This window comes from Falco naumanni, chromosome Z (genome assembly GCF_017639655.2).
Source record: "Falco naumanni isolate bFalNau1 chromosome Z, bFalNau1.pat, whole genome shotgun sequence".
In the NCBI taxonomy this organism is placed as follows: Eukaryota; Metazoa; Chordata; class Aves; order Falconiformes; family Falconidae; genus Falco; species Falco naumanni.
The window spans coordinates 60,425,732-60,450,408 of NC_054080.1; the positions used below are offsets into that span (position 1 = coordinate 60,425,732).

The window sequence follows — 24,677 nt, forward strand, 5'->3', positions numbered from 1 at the left end:
TGAAAAGTTGCAAGGAAAATAAAAATAAAACCCCAAGTAACTCCTACTGATTTTTAAATCACACAGAGATGAATCTCAAACACTTGTATTATTATTGCCCATAATCTGTCTCTGTTAGGCTGCAAAAATTAATCCTTTTCTCTGCCTTTTTTTACTCTAATATTTGTATGGTCTCAAACAGGTATAAAATCATCTTTATAGTAAAAGTAGTGTGTTTAATATAATATGTGAATCTAGATATGATCAAAATCTTCCATAGTATTAAATTATCCTTTTTCTAATATTTAATGTCCCTTAGATTTTTTCTATCTATAAAATATAACCAACTAGACAAATTTCCAGTAACTCTGTATCACTAAGAAGTATTGCTCTTAGAGCATAAAAACGACTACATGATATAAAGGAAGCAGAATTAGGCCTTAACCTGGAGTTCATGAACAGCAGAAAACTCTGTTAGTCCCATACCAGATTCATCAAGCACTTTTAAAACTGTGTGTGCATTTGGTTTATATTTCATATGTAACTGGGGGCCAGTGAGACAGATTGCATTTCGTATGTAGAATAAAGCTTAAAGCTCTGTATTACAACAACACACGGTTTTGTTTGAGATTTGGCATCTTTGCCTTTTCCTTCTGCTAAGCAAAATTAAACACATGAATAATGCAATGAAAATATTAGTGAAATCTTTTAAAAAGCCACACAAGAAAATGTCAGTAGCGACAAAATAGGAATATTCTCATTATTACGTCAGGGTTATTACACAAATACAAAGGAAAGGGCTGAAATCAGTGTCATAATTACAGGCCACAAACCTTGGTATAAATGCAGGAGTGTACATTCTTTCCCACAGGGCACTCTGAGATCCCCAGTGGAAGGGCTTAAACAGGTACTACAGGAGAATTTTCTTTTAACTGCATTTGCAGAAAATTCCTACACTCAAATGCTTAAACAGTATCCCAATCCAGGTTTCAACTTCTAAAATAATGGTGACCAAAAAAAATAGTGCAATTCGTATCTGTGCATGGGAAACCTCAAGACTTACTATTATTCTGTCCTACGCATGCTTCTACAAAGTGAAAAGCAGATGGTCTGGTGGCTGACACATGTGTGTGACTTTCATCAAGCACCGTGGTATTTTAAACTCTTTTGCAACAGTCATCAGGTGTTTCAAGGAAAAGGCATTCTCCTAACAGATGAACAAGTAATTTACTTCAATTTAGTGATTCAACCCTTCCACCCATCACCTACCTGGAAAATCTGAGGATTACCTGAAGTAGTTTAAGGGTTAGAAAACCAGAATAAAGTGGCAGCCTCACCTTGTGTCCTAATTATGAATTTGAAATAGGCGGATGCTGCTGAGAGGGATTAATATAAGTTCTGGCATTGAGTCTAAATGACTTCAAAGAAGTCCCTCCAAATGGTTTCTGATATATTACTTTGATTTTGGCAAATAGCCAGTACTCTAGAGACCTCTGGAGTGAAAACATACTGAACCCTACTGGCTATCATATAATTTTACAGTTAGGGTTATACTGTAACAACTCTGCATATTGTTTTCTTCCAACCTGAAGCACCTATAGTTCAAACTTTCCCCTAGAAAAGGTCTCCTATGTCAGGATAAGTATATAACATAAATTGAAACACTTAAATACAAGGTATCACCTACAAGTCAAAGTGAACTCAGCCTGTTATACAATATATTTGAAATTCAGCACAGGTATTTATGAATGTTAAAATGTAAATTACGTCTTTGCTGGCTTAATACAACCACGTTCGAACCTTGGTCACTATATTGTTGAAGAATGCAACATGTTATTTTGGCTTCTATCAGGATGATCTTAATGCACAGCAACTCACCTGCAAGGACAAAAATCCTACATCAGCAATGAACCTGCTGCACATATGCACTTACATAGCACCTCCTCAATGTGGGTGCAGAATCTCTGCACGTACTACAATACATCTCTTATACGTGATGTTGATGTGCCAATTTTCCCTAAATTTTATTTTATTTTATAGAAGTTTTAGTGTAAAAAAAACCTCCATGTTCCTTAGTTTGCAAAAATTACGGTTGACATGAGATCATTACTAAACCCACAGCTTTTCTGTGTTGTTTTCCTTAAGCTTCACTTTTTGGCCTTTAAAAGAACAAAAAAACCCTAACATCTGATACAGTTTGTAGCCTATTAAGGGACAAGGGTTTATTTATAACCAGTTACCTTCAGTTTCTTTGTTTAAATTAAAAATTCAAAAGCATAGTTCTTATTTTGGACTTGGATACAAAATTTGCTGCCTCAGGTAACTTACTCAGCCTCCGCGATGACACTTCTTTTCACACTCATTAAGGAGAAATACCACGCAATCCGATCCACACACAGCTCTGAGTAATGTGAGCAACAATATGCACAGCCTACCACAAACAAAAACCCTCATGCTATGGATATTTCTAATAAAGGCTCTATGGTACAGAGAACCTGAATGTAAGCATGCTGCTTTACACAGTAGCTGTGGCCATAGTTAAGCCCCTCAGCTGACTACTGAAGGCAATTAGGCAGGTAATATTTTCTCATCTGCTTTTGAAATTACCTGAGTACTAACTAATACCGAGTATTTCTGCTACTGTCATCTAAATACAAAGATTGTTACTCAACTAAGCACAAACGTAGCAGCAGGAAGACTGTGAGTGATCATTTATTAAAACTTACTGCATTTTAAAGCAACTTCTAACATAAATGTATTTGACAATACTTGAAATTTATTATTACCATAGTAAGCATATGTTGTAATGCTGCTGGTGTTGCACTAGTAATAGTAAAAATTTGTACACAAACCTTCTTTTACAGCCATGAATTCATGAACTGCATTATACAATTAAAAAATCTATTTTACAGCTGTCACGTTATGTATCTTCCACCAATTCTTCTGGCATCTTCAAATAAAGAACACAGATGCTATGGACCAGAAGATGGAAATGTTCCCTAATCCAAGTGAACAGAAGTTCAAAATGAAAACTTTCAACAACTGCACAGCAGCCAAAACTAATTCAGGAGCATTCTAGAAATGCTTTTTTTAGTCTTGATATAAGGCACTGTTCAACTAGTCATTAGAAGAAAAGCACACAGAAATAAGATGGAAGTCTGCCACCAAAGTAAGCTTTTTAACACTCATCTCTGATGATACTGGATTTAGTCACACCATTGTTCAACAGAGTTTTAAAAGTCATCTGTCTCTCCAATATACTCCAGACTCCATGGCATAAGACAACTGAAAACATTTCTAAATGATTCTAGTATCAGAAAACAGTGGCACATCACTTACCAACTTTGTAAAAAGCAACCTTAACACAGGTTTGGAGGCAGGCAATGGAGGGTATTCCACCCTCCTGCAACTGTTAGCAAGAACTTTTAGATTACATTAAAATTTGTCTGTATTGACATAATTTGAAAGATCCCAAGTCACCCTACTTTAACAGCTGCAATGCTATTGCCTTTCACTTATTTTGTACTGCTAGCCTGCAAGTCACATGGCAATATACAACTGTCCATGGCTGGAATGGTAATGCCCTAACAGCGGTAACACCTCTCAACAGGTTGAGTTAGCCCCTTACACAGCTGTTACTTTCAGTAAGATATTTATTTTCCAAAAAAAATTTTAAGTTATTCTTAAAATTTAGGGACAAAATCCCAGTATTATAAATTTGAATATCAGGTGTGTCATTCCATGTGATGATGACTTTTCAAGAAAAAGTGACCAGATGGAGTCTTTACATGCATCAACCGAGACCTGGTTACTTACTTTTTCAAATGTGCCAAGCTAAAAAAATCATCACTAACAAAGTTTCAGGAATTAAGACATTATGTTAGTTATAAAGCATTTACTCCTACTTTCATCTGTATTTAACAAGTAGAATTTAATTTCAAGGCTTATAGACCCTCAGGATGGTTAGATATATGTGGAACTGTATATTAGGGCAAATTTTGATCCTGATCAGCGAAGTATCTTCTGGTGACATCTTAGGCTTCCCTTTATATTGCTCTGAAGTTCTGCTTTTTGTGCAATCCAAGCTTCAGTTAAGCACAGACCAATCAAGAAAGAAGGTAAACAAAAGCAACTTATGCCTATCACAACATCCTGGTATGTGAAATCATTAGCTGTATTCACAGGCAGTGATTCATATACTTAGAAAAGCTTTGAGACCTCACCACCGCTTTAAGACACACAGCTCACTCCTTAAGCTGTCCCCCCTCTGAGGATGAAGGGGAGCTTCAATAAGGAGTTTTCAGCAGATTCTCTACACATTCTGAATGAAGAAATGACAAAATTTAAAATTATAAAGGATCCCTATGGTTTTTGAGTGTCATTCCTCACTACAAAAATATAAAACCCCAAAACTATATTCAGTCATATAAAAAACCTCCGTGCGTATTCTGTAGGTCTAGCTGAAGGAAAGAGGCTTCTAAAAAATATATGCTACAATATCATGAATCTTTGAAGGCAGAGAATATGTAGAGGTGTATTTTTATTAGTTTCTAGCCAAGAGCTCCAAATTTTAATTCCTACCCTGATGTATAATCCTCAGAATATCCACCATATTCTCATAGTGCTATGCTGCAGATGACATGCAAAAGTCTTAACATCAGAAAACTCAGTTTTCTACTTTATCAGTTTTATATATAATACTGAGCAAACAAATATGAAATATTATAACTGGTTAAACAGCTATCACATGGACTGGTTTAACAAAAAAATAACCCTTGCTGAACCATAAAAAAGTGCAATGTATTAGGTATACAGTTGTAATGATGTTGAACTGACTGTTAAGCATAGTTAATATATGTTACACAAGAAAATGGTATCGACAGCCTTCTAGGTGCTGTATAAATTCACATTCTATTTCTATTATAATTCTGCTTTTGCAGTTAAACAAACTTTGTCATAGGATCATCATTTACTGTTACCCTCTGAAAATAAAGTGAACACTGATTAGCACATTTTCTGGCACATGTCGTGTCTCTGTCACTAAACAATGTCTTAATTTTAAATTCTGGTTCAGAATCACTGCTTTGACAACTACTGTCACTGTTCAAGGTCTGCACGAAGCTTCAAACTGCATATTATCACCCATTGACAAACTCGACATTTTATGAAGGGCCCCTTCTCACACTGACTTATCCTCCTTACCCTGTGTAAATAAGTAACAATTCATTTCATAACCTTGACTCTGAAGTCCAACCCTTCCACCCTCTTTTTTCTTCTTCCTAAACAACTGACAAAGAACAAGGAAGCTGATTGAAGGGGTCCATTATGTATCAACTTAAAGAAAGGTAAAGTGATTGATGAAACTAGCAGTCACCTTCACTGCTAGCTACTGCACCTGTATCCTTTTTGTCAAATGACCTGAAAATCCTGCTGACAGTTTAACATTCACCACAAGGATACACTCTCTAGTCCTGTAGTTTTGAATATTTTTATTTGCTCAGAAATTTATGGGAACATTTTCTGAAGATGGAAGTACCCATTTAAAAATTAGCAATTTGTATTTTTCTTCCCATGCATATTGTGCTTTCTAACAGTGTACTTTGCAAAACTGTTAAATACTTGCCAGTAAGCTGGCAAACCACAACTCCTCTGCAGGTATCACACAGTTAAAATAATTCACGTTATGATCAACATTTCAGTAAAATTTGCCAGCAGTAATAAGATAATCTCAGTTTATTTCCTTATCACACCAGTTTCCAGGTTTCAGACTAAGTTTTGGAGCTTTTCATCAACGATCGTTTAAAAACAAAAAAAAGCAGGTTTTTTAAAGATATGATTTTCAGTTTTTAAAAAATATCCAGCTACTTTTATACAATTCTGGGTTAGCTGATCAAGTAAAACTTCCTTTTAGGTTGCAAAAAATGAGTAAAAATGCCAACCTCAAACCACTCCTATGGTACTGGAGCTGGTCTACTGCTCTCCATATGAAATAAAATCTTCACTGGGAAAGTGACAATTGAAAGGCAGGAAAACCTCAAAAATAATAAAAACCCCCTGCTTTACTCTGTGTGGGACACAGCACCATTTCCTTTGGGCATTTATTACCTGTTAAAAACCAATCTTTTGGTGAGTGGCAGTTCAGGGTTTTTGAGAGCAAGCTGCAATATTTCTTCGGGTCTGCAGAGTCATAATTAAAGCTGAACTGAGTGGAATTGGAGAGGGAAGGTCAGCGAGGTGCTGTATGAGAGATGAGGCTGGGCTGATGGGCACCAAATGAACAAATTATGATGGGCCCCACTCAATGTGATGAGGTCAAATGCTTGTTTCTACCCACTGACAGTTCAATTTCCCTGAAATGTCTCCCGGTTCTCTATGAGCTAATTATGAATGAAAAGTTATCAACTGCCCTCACCAAAAAGAGCTTTCTTGGAGCTTTTAATGTCAAAATATTGTTAGAAACACATGCTAGCCCAGCTTTTTAGCCAAACAATACCCAGGATAATCTAAATACCAGTGTTATACTACATAATTTTACCTGCAGTAGAGACGTAAAATATTCCTCAACTGCTACTAGGTAAAACACATACCTAAGTCTTATAAAGCAAGCCTGTATTAATATTACCATGTATTATCAAAAGGTACTGTGATTATAGCATTGTATAGCATAAAGGACATAACTTTCAAATATTTCCATATTAATACTAATTGCCAAGAAAATACTGCTGGATTTTTTGAAGTACCAAAGCTCAGCTGTATTCCAGCATCCACGCATTTCAGCACAGTTTTCAGAGTTGTCTCGATTGCCTTTGTGAAATATTATCTTTTAAAAATCCAGGCACAGAGGGTTGCATATACTTCCAAAGTTTTAGATAAGCAGTAAACATAGAAATTTTTAAATAGACTTATTATAGAAGGTGGATCTTTGAAGTTAGAAGAGAATAGCAAAGTGAAAGGACTTTAAAAGTTGGAATTGAGAACAGGAGTGTCTGAGAAATTCCAGACTACTTATTTGCATAGAGTGATAATTTTGAAGACTTATTTTGCCACAATTATTTACTACTTTAAAGTTAAGGAATGACAGTAGTCTAATGCTTCAATTTAGAATGCTGCCTGGCTTTCTTTTATTACAAAGCTGTTCCGCTTTAATGAGTTTACTTATAAGTCAGAAATTTTAAAGAAAACTCCTATGAAGAGGTGATCAGAACTTTACTTTGCAATGTACTAGCCATGTACTTGGCACTGCACAAGATGGGACTATTAATTCTACCAACTTTTAAATGATACCAGTTAATGCAACTGCAGGATACACATAGTTAGAACAGGATGTAAAGTCAAAGTGTTTCTGATATATACTGATTTAGAAACTAAAATTACTTCTCAGATGTTAAAGAATATCACACAAAATGAGTGGAGATAATGTAAAGGGAAACAATGTTTTCTAGAAATTCAATATAATTTTAAGGTTGTTTAAAGAAACTGGCTAAATAAGCAGCTGCAGAAGAGTAACAGAAATAAATATTTAATCACAAAGTTGAAGCATTCATCTATGTGGCTAGCATAGATAGCTCTAATATAAAAGCAAGCCTGAAGGTTTTCAGTATAGCACAGTATTAAATTTATCAATATAACAGTTGCTGTCATTGTAGTTGGCATACTCTCTTATTAGACACACTGTTGATCAAGTGTTATTACAACAACAAAAAAAACCGCCTGTGCAGTACAGAGTTTTCCTGTTTAAGTACCACAATTAAGAACAGAGAAATGCAATTCATTCATTACAGAACCTTTTGAGGAAGTTGATTTTTTCTAATTCTTATTGTAATTGCATTGTTCTAATCCTGTATTATAAAGGCAGCTGCTTGCCTATCATTGGTACTTTCCTCGTTAATCCTGACTCAGTGAATTAACCTTTAATTACAGCCGTTAAAATTGAAATGAGCCTCTTGTCTGGCTGGGGCTGCCCCCTTCCAGTGCATGAGACTGATGAAAATTTTTAGGGTCAATGAATATGTCCCATGTCATGTCTGATAGATGCTAAAGATGTGAGGAGGTAAATGTTACCTTAGAAAGATGTGGCTGAAATTTTTAAGAGCTAGGTTTTATTGACAAAATAAAACAAAAATACAGCTTAGGTTAAGGTTACCTCTCTCTTCTGAGTTACACAGCATAACACAAGTACAGACACACTCCGTTTTACATACATTACCACACTAAATATTTAAAGAATAACTTATGGAATCATCATCATGCGTTACACATGCTTGTTTTTAAACACCTAGCACCAACTCTGTTTACAGCAGTCATATTTTAAGGAGCACGACATATGTATTTTTCATGTTGGAGAGAAAAAGCATTACTTTAAATTCTCTCACAGATCTAATCCGTTAATTCTAAAAAAGTTAGATTAGGTTTAGGGGCAAAAAAAAAAATAATTCAAGAGTCTCCTCACAGTAATGTATCTACGGTAGGTTTTCGGGTTTTTTTGCCACAAGACATCCTCCTCAGTTTAAGTTGTTTTATAAATAGGATTTAAATTGCACTTTACTTTGCAATTTTAGTATTTCAATGTTTAAATACAATATTTGAATATTGTTTAATCTTTTTCACTCCCAGATAACAAAACAGCAAAATAGCATTGAATAAAGAGCATTACTGTTAATCAAAGACCTGGTTCCTCAGAATACAATTTAATTAACATACAAGTTGCTAACTAATTACACATTATATTTATATAATTATACATTGTAAATAATTTATAACACAAATATATTTTATATAATGTATAGATTATATATAAAAGAGCAAATAAAAGACCCAGTCTGGAGAATATCTAGTACTAAAACACAGAGTAATCAATTAAATCAATGAGATTATACATATTAATAATATAATATACCTCTCAGACTGGGCATACTATTATCTGGGCCAATATCTTGTACCAGAAACTTGTTTCTGACTCAGAAGAAAGATTATGTTTGAACTTCCAAATTATATTCTCCAATTTATTTAAAACAAAAAAAGTTGAAGGTACCTAATTCTGAAGTGTAGAGCTTGTTAAATATTTATGCATTTAATAAAAGGCAGGTCTTTTTAAGGCTTTAACACTAATAAACACCACAAATATTGATAAATTCATTTATAATTAAAGAAGTGAAATGACACTTCAAAAAATAGTGTCAATAGCATTTTTTTCCCCAAGCTATCATTTTTAAAAGTATGTGGATGCAGTTTCTTGAAAGGACATTACAACTTCCAAATACTTGCTGTAACACAGATATTCTATGTTACCAATTTAAGAACAGCTTCTTATACAGTACATTTATATAACCACACAAAAATTAAATTAAGTGTGCAGGAGGTCTTTGTTTCATTCCTTCTTCTATCTTCTGCCTTATCAATGGTTAATATCTGCTGATGAGCAGCTACATTCATTTGTAGATCACCCAGTGCTTTCCCAAGGTGAGTAAGCATCATTATCCTCATTTTTCAGATGGAAAACTAAAAGATTAAGTTACTCCCTCCAGATCACACTGAAAGTAGTAAGCCAAAAATAGAACTCATTTTCCATATGTAACACCCAGTTCTGTATCCACTGGACCACACCACCCTCCCACAAGCCTCAGTCACACCTAATCAGCTGCATAGCTGAATTTTGGGCAGCACTAAGTGGAAGTTGTTTTTTAACTCTTTAAATTTAAGGCTGTGTCTTTTCACTTGATTCATAGGTACAAACCTCCCCAGGCACCCTACTAACATGACATTTGTAAAAAGTGGTTTCAGTTAAGCCTTATGCCAGTTACAAATCTTGTATGGTACAGAGTAGGGGAAAACAACGTAGATACTTCAAACTGTTCCGCATGGAAAAAGCGCCACCTTAAGAAATGAATCTGGAGAAAAACAATATGCAGAACTCCAAAAACATCTCTGCTCCATGTGCAAGTGTGGTCAACAATGCAAGTAATTTATAAGCATGCACAGGTATAGTATATATGTAGACTACCTTGCAGTGCACTTCCCCCTTCACACTGCCCCAACAAACCTTCCCAATTTCAATCTTTATATAACAAAGTGGGCTTCAGAAGTATAATGAAAACATTTAATGCAAAGGAAAAAGCTCTACTGTGATGAGGCACCAAAAAGATAAGACATTTCTTACAGGAAGCTGAAAAGCATGAGGACAAATGGTAAGCTAGAAAAAAATAATAGAATGATATCAAGGATATACCATGTTATATATAACAAGCCTGTGTTACCCGAACACAAAATCAGAGATCTGACAGATGTGGCTAACACTGAAAACTAATTTAAAAGAAACATCTTTTGCCTGAATAAAAAAAATTTAGAAGTGTCCTAAGAGGGACTATTTATATATTTATATGTATTTACTGAAATATTAAAACAGTTATTTAAAAAACAATGGTAGTTGATCAAAATTTCTCTGAGAATACAGGGCAAAAGAGTACTGAAAATCTAGCTGAACCATCACACACTGTCTACTGCTATCACAAGTGATTGCACTACATGTCTTTCACGACATTAACAAGTTAATATTTCTTCTGATACTGCCATTCCTGAGCTAAGAACTCAGACTGGAGCTTATATGAATGATAAATGTATCTAGTTATAGAGTAATTACTGCTAAGAAAGCTCTGAAAAAATAGAGCTCATGAAGTTGAGTGCACACCAATAACTATTTGGAAGAACTACTAATCATTCCTCTACTGTAGGATTTTGCAAATTCTTAAGCACCTCATGCTAACCTTTCCTGCAAACTGTAGACCACACTAGAGCCATGATATAATCCATTATTGCAATCCTTGCATTCCCGGTACTTCTAAGAAGAGGTCCTTCACACAGGAGAAGAATATACTTCAGAGTCACTCTTAACACTTGCTACAGTGGAATCAGAAACAACCTAAAGGGACAAAGCAACCTAAATGGTAAGAAAGTTTTCCCTTGTACAGACTACCTCCACAACTTTAAAATTAAAATACCATTTAAGGTTTTCTCCTGTTCTGAAAATATCTCCAGTTGAATATTGAGGGAGTTAATGTTTACTACTCCTCAAGTATTCTGTAAGTGTGCTTAATTTGAAATTAAATGTATTTATCACCTAGTTTGACAGGTCTGCAACTCGACCTTGACTTTTGTCAAAAGCTATTATTTCTGCTCTATGCATCACCACTCTAAAGAAGTTCTCAAAGTAGATCTCAGTCAGGAGTTCTGTAGAAGACATGCGACAGAAAATACAATGATTTATTCCTCCTTTCCTAAACAGTTTCTGGGGAACTTCGAGTAGTAGGGAACAATAAAAACACATAATTGGTAATAAATACTATGAAGATACTGAACATGCCAAATAAAACCTAAGTAAAGCAGTACCACTTCTACAATTATACCATAATCCCATATAAACAATAATTAATGGAAACAATGAATTGTTGCATCAAATATTTTTGTAAGTACCTCCTCACTACAATGCAAGTCTTTCCCTCATTTGCTACATGCTTTTATCATGAACTTCTCTTACACTCTTGACTTTTCCCCTGAATTATCCTTTATTTGGGGTAGGGGAAACAATCTTCTCCCCTCAAATCCTACCCAACCCAGCCCACACTTCCACACTTTTTGCCCTATCCAACTGCTGCTACCATCAGAGCTCGCATTCAGCTGTCAATTCTCCCTCGCAATAACATTGCTCTAAATCAACAAATTTCATGCTACCAAAGCAGTATTTTCTCTCACTGATTTTGTGTTTAAAAGTATGTGTAATTTTTATCAGTTAACTACCATATGCAGCATACTCAGGGCTCTACACATGTAGAAGAGTAGTTGCTTGTACATTTTTACCATCTAAAATTCTAATGAGAAAAGAACAGGTGGTTCAGCTTTTTTTCTTGTGTGATTGTAGGAACAGATTACTCCCCTCTTTGGCTTCTCCCAGATACCACAGCTCTCCACTTCCTCCTCTCACCATTCCTGCTCAAAATAGTATTTCTTGCAGCAGGTTATAACCCTCCCTTGTCCTTACGTCATACATGAGTTTTGCTTTCCATTCCCTCTTCTCTCACCTCATCACCTCCCTTTACGGGACAACACCCATTTCTAGTGTTTTCAAATAACCACTTCACACTGACAGCTTGCAGCTTCCTCTCACCTGTTTTTCATTGGCATCACAACTTCAAATATCTTTCAAGCCTACAAAAGTATCCATCTAAAACTCAATTGACTCCACATGCAGTTTCCCCAACCACTTAAATCTGACTTCTCTTGTGTACACACCCTGAAAAGCCTCATAGTAGCTGCTGGTGACCTCAGTTACCTGGTTTGTTTGAGCCACCTACGGATGGACTACATGTACTAGGGCAGAAGCACGCACAACGATTTACAATATATTGCATCCAGTTTGAAGAAAGTTACCCATAAATTTCCAGAGAAGTTTGGGTTTCCTGCAACAAACTATATAATATGTGTGTGTGCATTTATACAAGGGGGAAATATGCTATATGTAAACATGAATCATAAAAACAAATGAGCTGCAGGACAAAGCATCAGGTTGTGCACTGCAGTTTCTACTCAAGGATATCTTGGGTTTGTGTGTTTAAAGAGACCCACACCATTACTGTAAAACTATTCTTGTATTTATGCTTTCTATAATGTTCATCAGCTATGAATTTGGAGTTACAAGTTTTCTAAAAGCTCTATCCAATTACAGTGCTGAATGATTTGAATAATAAGACTGCCTGACATATTCCAAGATAAGTGGCTGCTACATTTCTTTGATATTAGGGTCATATACTGTACTTATCTATTTTTACTCCATGCTCTCCATTGCCTAGTAATAAATTAATTTCTCACTGTGAGTTTGGCATGTGCCCTACAGTTAAATTCATTTTCTCTCCCACTGAAAGAAGAAAGAAGTTTGACAACTATCTTCCTTATTTTTAGAATTAGTAATCACAGATTAAAATCAAAATACTATTTTAAGAGGGACATTGCCACGTGAAGTCTTAAAAGCTGGGTTTTTACTTTCATTTCCAGAAAATTACCTGAAGGTGCTCAACAACATGCGACAACACTTGTTTAACTACTTGCATGCAAGACTTTTTACAATATATGGATATCATTTGGAAGAACAATTTTTAACCTTAGCATTTCATTTCTGTTGGTTCCTGGTGCACAAAACTCAGCAAAGGACCTCATGTACATCAGCAATAATTACCAACAGCAATGAGAGTTGAGCGTAGATCTGAAAATAAAATACAGCCCATAACATGTAATCATTATCCAGGCAGCAACAATTAGTTCTTATGTGATGTGGGTTGTTTCCAAAGCAGACAGTACAAGGAAACGTTCCAGCTTCTTTGCTGGTCGCATGTTTTACCAGGAACTCAGTGGTACCAAGAAAGAGGCATTTTGCAGGCTCAACCCTTTCACGCAGAAATTCTTTTGCTGTTTAACCTACACTTTCTAGCTCTTTCTACCTAATACTTCTATTTCATTGTAGCTACTTTCTGAAGAATGGGGAGAAGCAATTTAGAAAATTAACAGTGGCAATCATGAGGAAAGCAAGCATAAATGTAGGAGTGGAATATGTATTTATGTACTGTAGATTATGAAAGGACTAAAGACAGTGGCAAACAGAAGCAATGTTCTCAAGTATCCAACATTACTGACTGCTATCTTTAATTTACCCTCAAAGATTATAAATCTGAAGTAAACCAAAGACACCAGTCATTCTTAAGCTAATCCAGAGCCAGGAAAACAGATGATTGCCTGTGTTTTGAGCTGTTAAAGCCATAAAGGATGGTAAAGAAGCAATCATGGCATTAAAATCACAGGAGTAACATCACAGTTGTACTCAAACTCAGGCTCGCCGCCTAATGCTGCATATTGCACTGCAAAAATAACATGGAAGAGAATTTCTGGCATTTTCAGACTGTGTGACACATGAGCGACTATGCACCAGGTAAGGTGACTGCATGTCCACAGATTGTTACTGCTCTGCTTGAAATTTAAATGGTATCACAATTTTCTTTGATAAGGCTAATATTCAATATTATTATCTGAAAGTCTACCTTTTCAACACCAAATTTTAAATCCTGTAAACATGAAACTGAATCATCAGCTAGGATCTTTTATTTCTTGAGTCAAATCATTCATGCAGCTCCTTTATGTATTAAGTATTTGATTTTGCAAATGCATCGCTTCCAAATCCAGCAGGAAGTACTTTACTAGCAATTATCAAAGTTGCAGTGTAGGTTCTATATACCACCCTCATTAGAAACAAGTCTAGCTTAAAAAATGCCTGTGCCTCTAATATTTTTTCTGGCCACTCCCATCCACTTTCCTAAGGGTAAGTACCCTATGTTCTCCTGTTGCAATTCCTCATTAGATTGCATATTTAAACTGGACGAACAAAATAACTAAACCCCCCCAACTGCTAAAGAAGAACACAACAAACTACTATCCTTTCCCCCAACAAAGGAATGACCTCTACCTCCATGACTTTGCTAACCTTAATTATACTTATAGTTTTGAGATTCCCTAATGGAAAGTGCTACAAAGCAGAAAGCACTAACAGAATGAATCATGACACATACTGATACACCACTGATTGTAAATCTATACCCTTTTTATTTGCACCCAAGGGCTATGCTTCGTATACTCATGAAAAATGACTTCCAAGTAGCAGAATGTCATAATTGGAGGCATATATGGTAAACAAACAGGCTGAGAAATAACAGGTATGTGATTTTCTTGTGGTTTATTTTTGATAGTGTAGCAACTAGATGATTTGCAGTATTTGTATAGTTTGGATACTTAATTTGTGAATTTAAGTTCCCCTGAGGCAGACAAAAAGACAGATTGAAAGAGAAGGTTAAAAATCCTTGAAGGCATCCTTCTTAGACATGTAATATTCATACTTTTCTCCATGTTTCAGAATGTAATTATTACAGATTCAAAAAAGCTGCCAGAATTGCATGTAAACCAGAATTTCATACAAGACTTCTATAGGTGAAAGAACTTAAAAAAAAAAATCACTTCAATGATTACCTCAAAAACATGTGAAATGCTTAATTATAAGACACACATCCACCCCCATATACCCATCCACACCACTTCTTAAAGGCTACTTACATCAATGACCGATGAACTTGACAGACTTAATCCCTCTAGGTCTGCTGTTAAGCTTGGGGACAACAGAGCTGCTGCAGGAACTGCCATAGGAGTTGTCACAGGACAGACTAGAATTAAAAAAGGCAATTGATACTTAACTTAAAAAACATTTAAAACACTGGGAAGGACAACGAGCTGTTTTTATGATGTGTAAAAAGGTTTTTACATCTTGATCTAATTATCATTGTATATGTTTCTTAATAGCAGAAGATTATTTTTCAGACATATAGCCCCAATACTCAAAATAAACAATGAAAATGTAAGTAAAACTGGTGTATATCAAAACACAGCTACTTTGTCCTCCTTTCCCATTTTTTTCTCTATTTTATCTTTCAGTGTGATCCATATTATGCAGCACATTTTCATTTACAAGTTATGGGTGAAGTACATATTAATATGATTCTAATGTGTTGCACCTATAGAAGTAAACTTGAAGAACAGCGCTACAGAGCATAGCCCAACAGCAGTGCCAGCTTTGCCCTACCCTTCCAAGGGTTACATTTCACTGTTTTTCAGAACTGTGAGTTTTCGTATCTTATTACAGTACCATAATTGGTTCACAAGTTGCAGAGTACAACATCCACCAGCACCTAAGAAAAAATGCCCCCTTTAACAGAAACCAAGTCCAGATATACAAAAATTCTTAAAATAGATGTTTTACCTATCAATACATTTTAAATTTTGAAACAATTTCTCAGTTCTAAATCAAACAAAATCACATGTTGTAATAACTGTGTTTAAAAATAAGTTGATCATCTAAGCAATTTTATTTTGTCAGGAAGCTGGTAAGATAAATGAACAGAATCTATGTTTCAGACATTTAAAATACATTGAATTAACTGAACTGAATTTATGCCATGGAAAAAATAAGGCATAAAATAAGGCAAAAAAATATCAAGATACTTACAATCATCTAAATCTAAGAGAAACACGTCTTGTTTATTTGGAGCTTTTCTATCTTGCACTGTTGTTTCTTCTTTCTGTCAAAATAGAGGAATATTTTATCTTTTACCATATCAGCAAAAGAAAAATCTTTAACGCTTTTATAAAGGAAAGTGTATTTTCTCTGGTGTGAAAGAAAATTTTATCCATGTTCAGGGCTGGTGTTCAGAAAATTCACCTAGTGAGAAAGATTTCTTTGTACAGGTAAGCTGAACCTAAACTCCACATTTCAGTTACATTTACTCCTCTGAAGCCCACGTTCCTGTTTAATATTAATTATAGCTGCTAGTTAAAGAAACGCTTTGGTGACAGATCAGTCACTTCTGTTGACACCATTAAAAACAGAGACAGAAAAATATTTTTTTGAAGACAAAAGACTTGGGTACTAACATAAAAAACAGGACAAAAATAATGCAGTAAGAAAGCAGTGTTATTTGCACTTATCTAGGAGTATGGAATCCCGCCCCATAATCTACTAGAATTTTACTTAATTGCTAGACAAATAATAACAAGTTGATCTTTGTCACAAAAGAAGTTTTGGTTTTAAGCATCAAAATGAGTACTAATAATAAGGATTGGCAGTACTTAAGAAAAGAGTATAGCAGTAATAATCTCAGTGACTTGGCAAACAGAATTTTTCAACAAAAGTTTTCTCAATATGGCTAAATAAAAAGTTCTAAAGCAGGGGTCCTCAAACTTTTTAACCAGGGGGGCGGCGCATGGATGCAGCAGCAGGCAGTCATCTGCGGCTGCTTGGTTTCCCCCCCCCCAACCCCTGGCAGGGGGGTTCTGTAAATACCGGGGGCCGGACTGAGGACCCCTGTTCTAAACAAATCTAATGAGAGTGAGTGTTGGTCATACCTACAGAACACGTCTATACAGTGATGATTCAGAACAGAATTTAGCGCAATATGGACTCCCAATAGGGTGATTTAGTTAAAAGGATTGATCTTTTGGGTATAGCCAGAACGTGGACATGTTAACCATTGGATGCTTATCAGACAGCTTGCCATTATGCTATTCTTACCCATTCCTAAGCATCCTTCATCTGGATTGGCTGAAGAACCTCTTCTGGCTTTGCTCTCCCTAGGTCACTCACCAGGCAGGTGGCTTTGTCATTCTTTCAGAGAATTTGTCAACTACCTTTAGTCTTTAAGACATTGCTCACTACCCAAGCTATTGCAAGTCATTTAAATGTAGTCTTTCCAGGAGTCACACTTCTGTGAACCTTCTAGTTTACCAGTGTCCTCTTCAACAAGAGCACATGACAGCCAAACGCATATACATACATAAATCTTTTGCCTTTTCCGATAAATGCACAGGTCTACATAAACCAGCAGAACACCATATGCCCACCCAGGCCTCCATTTCTTAAGCACTTACTGCAAGCTATCAGAGCCTATTCAGAGTCTCAGGATACACATTCCTACAGGAGCTTGGAGTCCTCTCAGACACTCAGAAGCTAGAATCACTTTCTTTGACTATTACCATAGAGTAAAATGACTTCTTTTTTCAAAAGGTGCATTCCCTTTCCTCTAGTCTCTCAGTCTCATACAGTCACTGCAAACTAACAATAATGCTGAGTCTATTTTTTCCAATTTTGGGAGAAATTTCAGGGTTCCCTCTAAAGAATGTGGAAGAAACTAGCTCACGTTCTTGCTATTTGAAGCTGCTGATATTCATGCCTATCAGGTTGACCTGAGCCAAAATGACACAGCTCATTGTTTTCTTCCAACAAACCAGTGGCTCAAACAGACAATAGTCACTTGCGTGACCATTACAGAGGTGCTTTAGATATTCTGGGAGAAGAATCTTGTGGACAGAGAAGCCACTAATTTTAAAATTGTTTTAAAGTCAACACACTTCAATGGTTCTTATCACTACGGTATTTTAATGTTCTACTATTGCTGACTTATCTGAAATATTACAAAACACCTTTAAAATGATGCTAATGTTACTTGACTCCTTATATGCCTTCTCCAGAATTAGTGAGGGATGCTGCTGCAGAACCTGCTCTCTTGAGTTCCATTCTATCATGCGGTCACAACTATCAGATTTCATTTTTCTCTTCCAGTGTGATTACTGGCAAATCATTACGCTTCTTTTGGCTATTTTTAGTTTTAAATCTGTGAAATAAGGATAAATAATATACATCATAAGCTACAGGTTCTACATGAATTCCTCAGTCTATGAAATGCCAGAGAAACAATTTAATGACAATTCTTTTAATAAATTCTACGTTTTTTTATAGCACCATTTGTTGAGTATTTAGCCCAGAATCAGGAGTTTTGCTGTTATCTGCAGCACTTTTGCTATAAACTATTTACCACAACTTTTTTGCTAAACTACGAACTCTTCAGACACTAGAACATAGTAAAAGGGAACAGAGTTAAATAACATGTAAATATATATTTTTGAAAAAACTCTCAGTTTCCAAACTCCTTCACTCACTACCCAGATTCTCCATAAGATACAAAACTTCAACTATGATTAAGGATCAAGTTTATTTTTAGCTAGAGTTCTATGTTTGCTAATCATTCCAGTAGAGATGGGATTTCTTCATTCCCTTTTATTATGCAGCCAATTGAAGTCTATAAAAAGTGGCTCACCCATGTGAGAGGCTATAGCACAAGGATGAGAATTTTGAGCGTGCTTCACTTCTGCCAATGCACTTCGTGCCACTTCACAATTGCTAGGTCAAGATGTTAAAAAAAAATTTTTTTAGTCAGAGCCAAGAAATCCTCTTGCTGTTAATCTGTTTACTGAAGACAATTAAGAAAGGACATTCTGTATCACAAACAACACCAATAGTATGCTTGTTTGGTTTTTTTCTGTTATTTATTTTGCTGTTCCAAAGTACTTCCTAAGTACATATCACAAAGCTTGGTATGTAATTTTATAAGATAAAATGCATTTCTACACTGGTATTTTGAATCTACTATGTAACTCATTTTTAAAAATGGGGAAAAAAATATTTCAGAAGAATTTATTTTTTATACTTTGAAATAAAATAAAATGGTCCTAACCTAAGACATGTGCAGAATCATTACATCAATGTAATGCACAGTAAGAAAAACTCCCACTGCACAGTGTATCAGAATGCTGTACTTAAGTACACCAGTTTATTGTAAAAAACCTAAAGAAAACAAAAAATGCAACCCCCTCTCTCCCACCTCCCCAAAACCTCAACAAAACCCCAAAACCAAAAAACAAACCAACAACCCGCCCTCAAAACAAGTCTACCATCTGGGAAATGTAAAATCAGAAGCTAACTAAATCAAGATAAAGCTAATGTTAAAGTATGATCACGTCTTATTTTCTACTTCAGTCAAGTGTGTCAAGCTTAATTAAATACTCAGCTACTTATATATGTGTAAATGCATGCTAAATATACGCACTTAAACACACAAATATTTTCATATGCATATGTATTTCTATATATGCAAATATATATATTGTGTGCAATTTGTACAAAACACCAAAGAAATTTATTTACATGGGTCTTGCCTATTAGAAAGATTATTTTTTAATTTGGTTTTTCCAAGAAAAGAAAATTGATTGGCTTTCTAAGAATAATAAATAGCCAATGACTGCAACAAACACTACCAATAGATATTTCTATTGAATGGAAAAAGCTTTGCATTCCAAATCAAGAGAATAAAAAGTCTCTGACGTGTCTGGCATTTCTCTGTAACATAATATTTCATCTTTTTTCTTAAAACTAAATCTACAATATAACCCAAACAGTTTCCTACCAAGACAGCCCACTATGAGAAAAGCAGAATACTAAACAAAGAAGTTAAGCTATATTCCATCAAACATTTCTCCATTTGCAATTCATCTTGGTAATAGAGATAGAACCTGGTAAATGCATATAGGACTTGAAGCAGGAGATTTCTCTTGCTCAATGCATAATTCATGTGCTCCGCCTGCAAAGTGTGTAAAATGAGAATTTCACACCGCAGCATGAGCCACGGAACTGCAGAGAAAAGGCAGATGAAATCATATTTTGCTGTGCGAATTTTATTTCTTATCCTCCCAATATTTACACAAAATCATCACTGACAATCCAAACGCATTGACAGATCACCCACTGTTTCCATTGTGTTAGCACTTGAAAAGAGATCAGGCAGAAAGATAGACAATTTGTTTTTGTATATTTTTTAAATAGTGGATCAGGTTTTTAACAGCTGAGTGACTGTATTATACTTGTATAAGGAGGCCAACAGTAGCTGATTTTAAAATCTCACTGTAGAGACACCTACTTATACATGCATCATCCTCAAATCTGCATTTCAGCACTACAGTATTTATGCTTACAGTATAATATGTATCTGAACACCTCAAACTATCCATATTTCAAAATGATATAAAACACTGCAGTACAAGACAGTGACTTTTCTATTCACTGCAGCTCAATTACAGTGAACATAACAGATTTTTCTACATGATTCTTCAAGAGAAAGGATATGAAAGCAATAATAACATACTCAGGAAAAATATTCTGATGCTTCTGTAACCTGTTTAATGCTAGTAAATGCATGGATATATGCACAAATTAAGCTCCCGTCTGAGTGTAATCAAACCTTTTTCATTATGAAAATACTGCTGAAAATGGCAATGGTACCCAACAATCATACATTCAGTAAACACCACCCAAAACATCAGCTATGTAACATAGTTCACAATATGTGGTAAACTGAGAAACTACAAAAATAGAGCCTACTAACTACTCCTCTTATCAACTGGTGTTTCAGAAAACCTTTTCAGTTTGATTTAAAAGTAAAGGAAATCCTAATGAATCATCTCCCCATATAAGCTAACCAAATTAAGAATACTCTGTATCAGAGTAATATAAGCAATGGCTTTTCTAATAAAATCTATCAGAATAAAAACATGCATTTCTGAGAGCCTGGCTGAAACTATCTGCTTCCTGGGTGGCTTGAAAAGAAGTCCGGTAGGAAGTAGAAAAAATTCAAGATTTTCCTGGAAATAAAATAAACATGGGAGGTTCTTGTAAAATGCATCTCGAAACAAGGGCTTTACACAAGACTTCACCTACAATGTTCTTTAAAGTTTGTTCACAATTGCTTTTCTTGCTAGCTTGAAAGGGCTTATCTAAGTTATCATCAATTAGCTAGCTCAATCCATCAGTTAGCTCCACTTGTCATCACAGGGCTCAAAACATTTCTCTCTTCAAAAAAAAATATAATCTATTAAGCTAGTTAGCACTGTAGTCATCTTTGACACAAAACACTGGTGGTCAAGTCACCTTTGACACAAAGTACCTGTGATTTCCCCACCGACCCCTTCATCCAATTCTACTTTAGCATACAATCAAGTATCAGAAACACCTCAAGTATAAATGCAGGCATCCAGCACAGTTTAAATGGAACCTAACTTCATGGTCCTACAGATTAATACAGTATACTGAAACAGCCCTCCGTGTTCAGGAGCGTTAAATTAACTTCCCCCTGCCCCCTTGACACATGACCATTGCTGTTTACAGTCCATCAGCCATAGCTTGTTGCCCTTACATTAAATGTGCTAATTTCTTAGTGGAAAAGAACTTAAGTAACAGACATTTAGCTTTTGCCTACTGAGCTCTAGGCTGTCTTTTCAATAATCTCCTGCTGCCATGCATATAAACCCACTGCTATTGGTTTTAATATTTTTTGTTATGTTTAAAAGCTTTCCAGTTTTTCAGGTCTACCCTGTGACTCTGATCAAGTCTTCTATCAACTGGTTATAAATACTTTTTGTTGCTAACCCATTTCTTTGCAGGTGCTTCTTAGTCAAGTAAGACCTCAGGACTACTGCAATGCTCTTTCTCTTCTCTTAAAATCCAAAGGCTTGACAATTTTCCCTTGACTTCAACAAACCAATCCCAAGCTTCCTGGACACTCCGGTTCTCATATTATTCAGTACATTTGACCTCACGCATTCTCAACTGCTGTTTTAAAATAGAAAAAGCTGCTTTATGCTAGTAGTCCTCACATATCCTGTGAAAGAACCAGAACAGCAGGTAACTGTAGTGAAAGAAATAATGAACAATGGCACTGACATCCTGAGAAAAATGGATGAATGCAGCAAAGAGAAAACACTACTAAATGCAGCAGAGAGAAAACAGTATTGTTTGAATATGGTTTTGCAGTGGCTGCTCAGAACTAAGCAGGCCAGAGTACTTATTACCTTCTGGTGAAAAAATACTGTGCTCATATGAGAAGCTGCAAACTGTTAGAATTAATTCATGTCCCATCTAGTGTCAAAGGAGTTTATTATGAGAAGATTTATGTTACATTTGTTGTGCTACCACTTTTTGGAAAGATCCAGTGTGGCTTCTCTACCAGAAAAAACTGACATAGATGCGTTACTCAGTGTGGCATTTGGGCAGAAACACACTTTCATTTCTCAGATGCTACAGTCTCACTTCATCTTTTGTTCTACTTCACAGAAGAAGCGAACAGATGAAAAGCTAAGGTTACAACTCAGAATTCCTAGGTGGAACCTATAGAGTTACAAAACAAAGACCATGTACAACATAAGTTCAAGATTCAGAGAAATAGCCTTACCTCCTCAATTAAAGGAAATGCACACCGAAACATTACAACCTTCCTTTTGAACTATTCCAACTACACCTGTCCACCAGCTTCCACAATTGCATCAAATGCAATCTACAAAGAAGTCCTGACCAAAATTTCTTGCCTTGATTTAAAATTCATTGGAGCATCACTTCATTTTCAAAACCACACATCAGTATTAAAATGGAAACTTCTGAGTTACAATCCTACCCTTTCAATTTTTTGTCATAAAATATATATAAAGAAATGCACTGAAAGTATGCGATAACAAAAAAAAGTTTCAAAATTTCAGAAATTCTTTTACTCTTCTACCATAATGGATTTAGCATAAAGTTCCTCATTCATTTATTTTTCTAATAGAAGGTAAGTAGAGAAACAGAAACCAATTCATGTTAGTACCTTTAGCTCTATAATGCTAGATTGAGTATAATGAACTTTGAATTTCTTTTTCTTTACTAAGGTAGCAATTAAAACCTCACACATGAATGCCTCTGTTGAACATTTCTGCATGTTCACGCATTTCCAAATCCAAAGATGTATTTGAAAGTTTGCTACTTTGTAAATGTTGTAAGCAAGCAAATACAATTTGAAGGGAACCCTTTACAAGCTTTATCCCTATCAAACATAGACAGCAGAAGTTCATTACTCATTATGAATATTAATTCTACTAATCTATGTATACACCTCAAGTACACATGCGTTAGCTGCACTGTTCTCAATTTTAAAAGATCTTAAAACAAAGCTAGGGGGTCTACTTCAAACTCTTAAGAAACAACGTATTAACATTTGTTTCTTGGTTTTGCTTCCTGTCAAACCCAGGTCCTGTAGTAGTTAAGCTTTAAGATCCCATTTTAATACAAGAATCATCCCATTTTTTGAACCAGCCGTGTACAACGCTTTCACCAGTTCAACAGTAACTTTAAAAAATAATTAGGTTCTCTTATTCTTCATCCATCTGGAGTAAAAATAAAACAGAAGTAAAACCAAAATATGCTTTCCTTTATAAAATATTCTTACATGCTTAAACTATCAAACTACTTTTGGATTGGTCTTTTTACGAAAGGTCAAAAATCTTTTGCAGAAATTCTGGGTTTTTAGATATCTATAAAACCACTTCCCATCTCCATTTCCCACAGAAAGACACAAGTATAGATGGTTAGATCAATATTCCCCACACTCCATAGCGATTTTTTTTTAAAAAAACATTTTACCTTACTGGAGATAGCACTTATAGATTTTCCAGACACAAAGTCACTTTTGGAGTCTGATTCTGACTTCGAATCTGAAGAACTTTCTTTCGATGAAGTGGAGTCTGTATCAGAGGAACTGGATGTGCTTCTCTTTTTGGAGATCCCCTTTACTTTAATGTCCTCTGAATCACTACATATTAAAAAAAATTTTTTTTGAGACATGTAAAACCACCAAAGAAATCTGCTTAGGCAATATCCTATGTTAGCATTTCAAAATTTTATTAAATGAGTTTTAAGACAGTATTTCTTCATGATAAAAACCTCAGCTAATATGGCAGAAGTAGTAGCTTATTATAGGGGTACAAAAAATTGTTCTATCACATTACATGATAAATGATCACATATAATCTAAAACAGCAAAACAGCCAAACAGAAATGTGAACATATTAAATACTAAAAATATTATTTGCATGCATCAAACTTGTGACATTTCAGAAAGAAGTCCAGATACCCTTTTATATAAAGACATTGTCAGACTATTCCACCTATGATTAACAGAATCTTGATGGGTTGTGAGATGTTTTTTCCAAAGTAATTTGCTTTAAAAAAAAAGAATGAATGCATTAAATTAATTCCTTCATTAATTCTTCTAAATCAAACCACCTAGAATCTACAAATATTTCAACCCATTAAAGAGTTTATACGCAAGAACTATGGCGTTCTGACATTTTTGGTCATACTGAGTACCTTACAGAGATGCTGTTCTTCATACAGGAATGCTCTGTTCACCCTGGCAATGTTGGAT

General features: G+C 35.2%; 1 protein-coding gene and 1 long non-coding RNA gene across 6 annotated transcripts in view; both read right to left on the bottom strand.

Annotated features, from left to right (window-relative positions):
• AP3B1 (adaptor related protein complex 3 subunit beta 1) overlaps positions 1 to 24,677 on the bottom strand; it is a 161,988-nt gene that overhangs the window by 38,339 nt on the left and 98,972 nt on the right. For 4 of the 5 annotated variants that reach the window (XM_040579493.1, XM_040579495.1, XM_040579492.1 and 1 more), the window contains exons 20-22: positions 23,894 to 24,062; positions 16,067 to 16,139; positions 15,121 to 15,227 (exon numbers count right to left, since the gene is read on the bottom strand). In XM_040579493.1, coding sequence (XP_040435427.1) covers positions 15,121 to 15,227; positions 16,067 to 16,139; positions 23,894 to 24,062 — 349 coding nt within the window. The remainder of the gene's footprint in view (positions 1 to 15,120; positions 15,228 to 16,066; positions 16,140 to 23,893; positions 24,063 to 24,677) is intronic. The other variant, XM_040579494.1, reaches the window with a different exon arrangement.
• LOC121080987 lies at positions 18,711 to 23,491 on the bottom strand. Its single transcript, XR_005825553.1, has 2 exons — positions 21,858 to 23,491; positions 18,711 to 18,793 (listed from the first exon to the last, which is right to left on the bottom strand). It is a non-coding gene; the product is annotated as an uncharacterized LOC121080987 (long non-coding RNA).